Here is an 8,470-nt window from a genome sequence, read left to right on the forward strand (position 1 = left end):
GAGTACAGGACGCCCCCGTCCCAGCGGGCAGTCTTGCTGGAAGTGCCGCCGTCTGATATGGACTTCTGCTTGGTCTGGTGCCTGGGGATGTGAATAGAGGGAGGAGCACTCGTGGCTCCCGACACAGGCTGGTTCATTGTGCCGGCTCCTGTGGTTCCCGACAGGGTGCTCTGACGTGGACCGCCCCCTGTGTTCTGGCCAAGTCTCGCCCTGGCCCCCTGCGGGCCACTTGGGCCCTGCTCGTTGCTGCTGTGATGCAGAATTCCCCAAATCTGGAGCTCAGATCGGCAACATCATCTCCTCTCCCCAACACTGGGGTTGCTGCCGAAAGCCCCATGCTGATGGCGGCAGGCATTGTGGTGCCAGTTGAGGGGCCCGGGTGCTGGCTGTTGGGCCCAGCATGGGACACGGTGCCACGTACGTGTGCCGCAACTGCCAAGCCAGGGGCAGAGGCAGTGGGCTGTAATGTGGTGGAAGATGGCTTGTTACACGTTGCAGCTCTTTTGCACCTAATCAGTCGCTGGGCAGGGAATGAGATGGGTCTTGGTGGCAAGACTGCTCTGGGCCTTGCTGACCAGGGACGTGGGGCCACTAGGAGGAGAGGCCAGGATGCTCCCGTCACTGCACGCGGCCTTGCTGGAAGTGCTGTAGCCATCTGATCTGGACCTGTTACTGCTCATGTTATTTGGGATGTGACTGAAGGGAGGGAAACTCGGGGCTCCCGACACATGCAGGTTTGTCGTGCTGGCTCCAGCGGTCCCCGACAAGGTGCTCTGGCGTGGGCAGCCTCCTGTGTTCGGGCCCAGGCTTGCCCTGGAGCCCTGCGGGCCCTTCGGGGCCCTGCTTGTTGCTGCTGTGATGCAGAGAGCCCTTAATGGAGTACATAACCGCAACATTATCTCCTCTCCCCTAAACTGTTGGTACTGCTGAAAGCCCCATGCTGATGGGGGCTGGCATTGTGGTGCCAGCTGGGGGGCCGGGGTGCTGGCTCTTTGGCCCAGTATGGGACACAGCGCTGGGCAACTGGGGGGCCACTGTCAAGCCAGGGGCAGCAGCTGCGCCAGGGGCGAGTATAGCAGAGGAGGTAACCGAGCCTGGCTGGGCATTGGCTTGGGTCCCCCGGGACGCAGATGCGGGTAAGGGAACCACATAACCTACCTGGTTGCCACTGCCCAAGGACAGCTGGACTACTGCCGTGCTCAGGGCCTGCAGTGGGTCTGGAGCCTGAGCTGCCGATTATCCATGCGTGGGAGGGATTTGAAGTGTGCTGGCTCCGGACCACTGCCCACTAACAGCCCTGAGTGGGGCCTGGGCAATGGATCCTGGGTTGCCCCTACCTCCAGGCAGTGTAGGTAGCCCCAGCGGTACCTTGACTGAAGCTGTGATGTTCCCGGACGGCATCGAGAGGGCCTGGGTAGATGCAACGTTGCTCCCACTGCAGCCAGGGTGAGACCCCAAGAGGAGAGGCTGGGAAGAACGGGAGCAGTCCCTGGAGGTGACCTGGGAGTCAGAGGCTGGCAGGGGAGCAGCGACTCTAGCAGGCAGGGTCAAGGCACTGGATGGGCTAGTTGGGCCACAGCTGCAGGTGGCCTCTGTGTCCCCTTGAAGAGCATCTTGGATGCGCTGGAAAGCAGCTTTTATTTCCCGGTCCATGTCCTCAACAGTCACTCGAAACCCCGGCTCAGGGGGTGATGGCAGCCTCAGAGGCTCCCCTCGCCTGTGTGGCAGCAGAGGAAGCTTGCGTTTTCGGGGCCTGGAACAGGCAGCTGGGGATGAATAGTTCCTCTGCGCTGCCTTCTGCCCCGTGGTGGTATCGGCAGCCTTTTCCTCCGGCTGGTTCTTTTGGCAAAGTCCAGGCTCTTTGGCAGGACACAAGGGGCTCTCTTGGCTGACTTTTATGGGGGACCTCGGGGGCTGCCAGGCCTGACTTGTGGCCAGACGCCTCTTCTTCTGGACCGGGTGGCAACCCCTGGTGGAACTGTAAGAACTGTTGCTGTCATTTTGAGTGGGGCAGGAGCTCCTGTGGGAGCTGGGGGACTTCTTATTGTATGGGTCTTCTGAGCTCTCTTTCCTGGGGACGGCTCTCAGCAGAGGCCCAGGCCTGGGCACAAAGGAAGAAAGGCCTCCGTGGACCCCTAGGCGCCTAAATGCCTCCTGTGGGGCCTCAGTGCCTTTAGGGTCCTCTCTGTGAGTCTCTATCTGGGCTGTCCCTTTGCCGCTCTGTCTGGGATTTCTGCACACCTGCTCTGCTATGGAGTCACCATGGTCATTTCTGGGTGTTGAGGGTCGCAGCCCAGCCTAGTGATGACCCCCTTTGCAGCAGACAGGGGGTGACCATGTCCATGATTGTCTCGGAGCAGCAGAGGCAGGACATCTGTGATCCGGGATCTGACAGCACTGATTTCAGCCGGCAGCCCCACCTGCAGGAGGAGGTAAGAAGCCCCAGAAGAAAGCTCGGCGTCGCCAGGGTCCCGGAGTACCTTCTCCAAGCTGCTAGGACGGAGCGTGGATGCCAACTTGCGGGGTACTTGGAGGACCGCCTGTGAGTGGACCCCGGGGCGTGGACCGCCGGGCGAGCCCTGGCCTCCAAGAGTTGTCTGCGGCCACAGTGAGCCCAGGGGGGGCGGACCAGCCCTCCTGGCAGGTGCAGACCCCGCAGAGCCCGGTGATGGGGGCAGGGGCATGGCCTGCTCAAGGAGGTGCCCATAGAGCAGTCCGGTAAGGTCAGACGCTGAGGATAGCGAACTAGGCTCGCAGCGCTCTCCTTCAGCTGCCAAGTCACGGCTGAAGGCCTAGAGCACAATGCGGGGCCTGTTGCCAGGACACAGCTTTAGAACCTGGAACCTGAGGAGTGAGCGCGGGTGCAGGAACCCCTGTGCACATGCACAGCTTCTGTTGGGTCACCGCCCAGTGCAAGAATCAGGCCTGCAGAGGCGCCATGGGGGGTCAACTCCCTCGTTCCCAACCCTTGGGGGATTCACAGATCTCTTGGGCTTGAAGGCTGAACTGAGGAAGGGGAACGGGAGTGCAGTGGGTGCCAGCCATCTCCCCTGGCTGGGCCTGAAGCACTAAGCGACAAGAGTTGGTCCCACAGCTGCGCCCCTGCAGACCCATCAGCCGGGCATGGCAGGGCTACATGCATTTTCTCTTCCCTGGGCAAGTGCCTGCATTGCCTCCTTCTCTGGGTGTAAGGCCCTTTGGTTCTGGGTGACATCTTGGACGGTGGGCTCACATGTTGTGCGACTCTGGCCTCTAGGAGACGCTCTGAAGACCTTTAGGGTTCTTTACCCATTTTGATTAATCCAGCAACTGGGTGAAGGTTCAAGTGGGCATTCCTGGTGCTCTCTGGGCTTTTCTCTCTCGCTGCTGCTGCCACTCGGAACCGAATTCTCACCACTGACTGCGGCAACTGCCGTGCCAAGTTCTTCATGTCTGTCCATTCCTATCCAGTCCTCAGAGGCACTTTAAGAAGGAGGGAATCTTCTCCTCCCTGTTCCGTAGTTGGGGACGCTGAGACACGCAGATGATTCACCGCCTGTCCCAGGTCACCCAGCTGGTAGGCTGATGCCACCCTGAGTCCATGCTGAAAGCTGGGTCCTAGAGGCTTGCAGGCCTGGCTAGAGCTCAGGCCCTGACCTTCCCTCATCCGTATAGGTCTTAGAGCTTGTTGGACACAGGTGGGAAGGGGGAGAAGGTGCTGAGCAGTCCCCACACTGGGACTGGGGCTTGAGTGGGGCCTGTTCCCTGTAGCCTGGCCCTGACCCCGACAGCTACATTTGCAGTGTGGCCCATAGGCGGGGTGGACCCCTGTCCCCCACAGGGCCCTTTGCCACTCTCCCAGGATGTACAGCTTGGGCCTTAAGGGTGCTGGCCTGAGCATGCAAGAAAGGTGGCCTGGGGGCTGAGAGATGATGCTGACTGCCGTGGACACAGTGGCAGGTAGTTGGGAAAGATGGGGCAGCAAGCAGACAGAGAAGCAGAGAAGGGACAGCACTGCAGAAGGAGGTGGGAGGGGAGAGGAACAGAGGGGACTGACAACACACACACACACACACACAAACACACAAGCACATGCACACGCACACACAGAGAAATAGGGCAGATAGGAAAGAGGGGAAGAGCAGCAACCCAGGGATACAGTGAGGCCATCTAGATCCTGCTCTTCCTCCTGGCTGCTCATCAGGTCCCCACGGGCAGGTCACCCCCACTGTGTCCTAGTCAGTCTCTTCCTCATCTGCATAGCAGTTTGGTGGGACCCTGTACCTGCTTGCACTAGTGGGTGGCATCTACCGTTCCCTGTGTCCAGGGCTGGCCTAGTACCAGAGCTTTCATCTGCTCATGGCCCAACCCACACCAGGGGCACACAGAGACTTCAAGCAATGAGAGCTCCTGATGCCACAGACATGCTTCCGGGGGCCCAAGAGGCTGAAAACTTGGCCTGGGAAGAGACTTTCTTTCCCTGGCAGTTAGCAGCTGAAAACGACTCCCCCAGGCCAGGAACCAGCTGTGTTCTTGGATAGCCTGTGACCATGGAGTTGAACATGCTTTCCAATTGTTCAGTAACGGGAGTCCTAACATAACCTGGCTCACACATTTTTATATGTGGATATAGATTTTTATCTATCCATAGAAAAAATGACAAAATTCTTTGTTTTTAGAGGTTATTTCTCATACCTGAATTCATCTCTACACCGTGGGGGGAGGGGCGGACTCAAACTCACAACCCTGAGACCAAGCATCACACACTCCACCGAATCAGCCTCCCGGGCAGCTCGTCTTTTTAGAGGTTATTTCTAAAATTCTGCCTTAAAATTTTTTAAAGATTTTATTTACATATTTGTCAGAGAGAGATGGAGAGCACAGGGGGAGGGGTTGCAGCAGAGGGGGAAGCAGACTCCCCTTTGAGCAGGGAAACCAATGCGGGCCTCCATTCCAGGACCCCGGCACCATGACCTGAGGATAGGCAGATGCTTAACACACATAGACAGTCAGGGGTCCCAAAAATTCTGCCTTGAATTATCAATTTATTTATTTATTATTAATTGTATTAATTATTAGTTATTAATTTTTATTTTATTATTTTTCCTTTATTAATTTTATTCTAAATTTAATTTATTATTTTATTTATTATTATTATTTAGCATTTATTTTATTTTATTCTTTATTTATTATTTAAGGACAAGCTTAGGGAGTCTGTGACACTCACCCAGGCTCCCTGTGAGCCTGCTGTCTGGGACTATAAATAGGAACATTTGCTGATAGAACTGTAGGCCAAGGCAAAAATGGCCCTCTGGACATGTATCTAGGGACCTAAAGAATCAGAATTAAAGATTGGTCACTGAGTGACTAAACCTATATTCCAGGAGCTAAAAGCAGATCCCTCTGAAAATAGAGAATTCCAACAATAAAGTGAAAATGAACAGCAAGAAAGTCAAATGACTCAAACATCAATATCAAAAAGCAAAGGCATGTCATGACTGAAACAAAGCAGAAGGCCCTTGAAAGTAGTCACTCTAAGATGGAAAAACTGATGTGACCAAAATAATTCAGAGAGGAAATAGGGTTTAAATATTGAATAAAAATAGGTCTCAATGATTCTAAAGACCCACATCCATTTTAAAAACTGCAGGGCCCCCCTTTCCAGCTGTCCAACCAGCACCTGGGAAGAACACACAGGTGCTGCAGTGATGGGGGAGGCACAGAGACGACTGGAGGAGGCCCCCTCGCTTGGGTGTCTGGGACCCAGGAAGCCCCATAGATTCTAGAAGGGGACCTTGGCCCTGACATCCCCAGGGCACAGAGCCACAGTGCACCAGGGCCCTTGCTGCTCTGAGCTCACTGTTTCTGTAGCTGAGAGTGTCTACAAATGTCCCCCAGGAGAGACTTCACCTAAGCATTTGGTAGGGCAGACTTCAAGGGGCTGGTCCCCTGGACAGTGATGTGATGTGCAGGAAAGGGGAGACTCTAGGCTTCGGGATGAACAGGCTCAGTCCCACCCCTGAGCCCCGTGAGCAGCAGTGGCCCTGATGACACAGGGTGGAAACGGTCACCCTGCCCCTGCCTCCCTCCCCCGCCACACACGAAGACTCATCATGAGACCAACACAGCCAAAATGCACAGTTCATGGAGCTCCCCCTTCCTTTTGGGAATCCACTCCTTTCTAATACCTGAGCCAAACCTGAAGGTGCTTAAAATAAAAGGGAGTATGCTATGGTAATGAAAACGTGTCATTTCTCTCTAGTGTATTCCAACATGAAAGCTTGCCAAACATGAGCTTTTATTTATTTTTTTTGAAGGATTTATTTATTTATCTATTTATCTATTTATTTATTTGGAGAGAGAGCCTCTGTGTAAGAGAGGAAGGGCGGGGAAGAGGGAGAGATGCAGACTTCCTAGTGAGCAGAGAGCCTAAACTGGGCTCCATCCCAGGACCCTGAGATTATGACAGGAGGTCAAGGCAGATGCTAGTGGGCCTTGCACGGGAAGAATGGCCACCATCCATGTTGACAGGAGCCGGGAGGCCTGGCCCCGGTGGGCACCCCACGTGCTTCTCCCCCCTCGCTCCACGGCAGAAGTTTCCCCTGGCCATCCTGTGGGGCTGGGAGTGCTACTGTGCTTACCCCACGCCTCAGTTCAGCCTCCAGGAAGCCGTGGATAGTGCGCTATGTGGCCAGGAACCCAAGGCACAGAGGCTGGCTGGATACTGCGAGGTCTACCAGAAGCCCCTGCAGGATGAGTTCGGCCGCTGGGCATGAGATTTGAGGGGCCTTCCCTGCCATGTCTGCTGTGTGTGCTCTCTGGGCATTTGGAGAGACCAGTGCGGCTGCATGCATCCTTGGGTAGAGAGGGGAGGCCACCACTGTCCCTGGAAGCTGGACATGGGACACACCTGACCTTTCCCTGGGTCTTGAGACGAAGGAACTTTGAGGAACAGCAGGAGAGCCATGAAGCAGGGCCCCACCACCCTCCAGCAGAATCTGGAATGTTCTGTGCTGTGCGGGGAGCCTGGGCTGTGGGAGGCCTCATCATCCCTGGAGCTCTCTCTGGGCACAAGTCTGGGTGGCCGCCCCTCCCCCCCCCGGAACTACCTCGGTTTCCCCATCGATGAAGCAGGAGACAGGGGGCGGTGGTTCCGGGTGGGGCAGTCAGTGGTCAGCCTCTGGCCTTTCAGACACTCGCTGTACAGACCAGCGGTTTCTGCCCACCAAGGCCAAGGTGTTTGTGGCTCTGCCCATCTTCCCGGGAGCCAGGAACACGTGGGCGCGGCACCTCATTGAGCACGTCACCTGCTTCTACACGGGGAGTTACAGCTTCGATGGGACCCTGTACAACAAGGGTGAGTGAGGGCCACAGGGCCTGGAGTCCTGGGGGCCTGGGAACCAGCACTGCAAACACATTCCCAGCCCTGCGGCTGGCCTGGGACTGGGGACATCCATCCTGGCGGCTTACGCTCCCAGGCTATGACCACTTTCCGAATTTCCCTTTGTTGGCAGAACCCGCAGTAATTCTGTGAGACGTCACTGGCTCGTTTTTCTGATTTTCTGGGAGGCCAGAAGGAGCTCCTCAAAGCGCTGTTTTTTTGAAGATGGGTGCAAAGGACCCTGGAGTTGTGTGGTCCCTAGTCTCTCCCTGCGGAAGTGAGAGGCCTCCCTGTGCTGAGTAGGACCGAGAACCCCAGCCAAGTGAAGGGCTGTCAGTCCACCGTCAGGTGTCACCCCGTTGCATCCAGATTCCTGACCGGACTATGGTTTAGGAAGAGAAGCCCAGTTCCATAGCAACCTGAGCTTGGCGAGGGGCTCTGGTCTGGTGGGTGAAGCCAAGAAAGCTGGTCGCTCATCCTTATGCTCTGAGTGTTACCGGCACCCACAGGGGGGTGGCCAGATGACCTGTTCCAGGGTCCTGCCTGCTGTGGCCTGGCGCCCGTGGAGTCCCATGGCATGGGCTGCTGGCCACTGGCTCGTCTAGAGGACCGTAGCCATCTGCACAGCTGGTGGTCTTGCTCTTCAAGTGGCTGGCGTGGCCACGTGTGATGGCCCTGGGGGTTCCCCCTGTGAGGCTTATGGGACTGGTGCGGGGTGGCCGCTGGCCTCTGCACCGACCCCCCAGTGACATGCATGGGCACCTGGTCTGTCCTGGGTGATTGTGGCCTATGGGACACACAGAGCAGCTGCTGTGGGGACAGGCCGCTGCACACAGAAGACACTGCAAGTCTTGGGGTGCTGGGGACCCGATCCCGATCCTGATCCCGTTTTTACAGCCTGTGGTCTGGCTCCTCTTTCCCTCGTCCCCAGTGCTGGGCAGTAGGAGCCCCGGCGAAGGCTGACAGTTGTTAGGCCTGGGGCAGAGATCTGTTTGAACTAGGTTGGGTTCCAGGAGGCAAACCGGACTCAGAGGCCTTGTTTCCCAGCATCAAAGAACCTGGCCCTGCCTGCTGCACCTTTGCATGCCCCCCTCTCCCACTCACGAAGCA

At 56.6% G+C, this 8,470-nt stretch overlaps 1 protein-coding gene across 1 annotated transcript; it reads right to left on the reverse strand.

Moving 5' to 3' along the window:
- Positions 1 to 1,236: 1,236 nt before the first annotated feature.
- Positions 1,237 to 2,270, reverse strand: LOC123389019 (putative POM121-like protein 1). The gene is made up of 2 exons (XM_045069574.1): positions 2,262 to 2,270; positions 1,237 to 2,154 (listed from the first exon to the last, which is right to left on the reverse strand). Exons 1-2 carry the CDS (start codon positions 2,268 to 2,270, stop codon positions 1,237 to 1,239), a joined length of 927 nt encoding a protein of 308 aa, XP_044925509.1.
- Positions 2,271 to 8,470: the final 6,200 nt, after the last annotated feature.

This window comes from Mustela putorius, unplaced genomic scaffold (assembly GCF_011764305.1).
Source record: "Mustela putorius furo isolate JIRA1106 unplaced genomic scaffold, ASM1176430v1.1 tig00003942_pilon_pilon_pilon, whole genome shotgun sequence".
Taxonomy (NCBI): domain Eukaryota; kingdom Metazoa; phylum Chordata; class Mammalia; order Carnivora; family Mustelidae; genus Mustela; species Mustela putorius.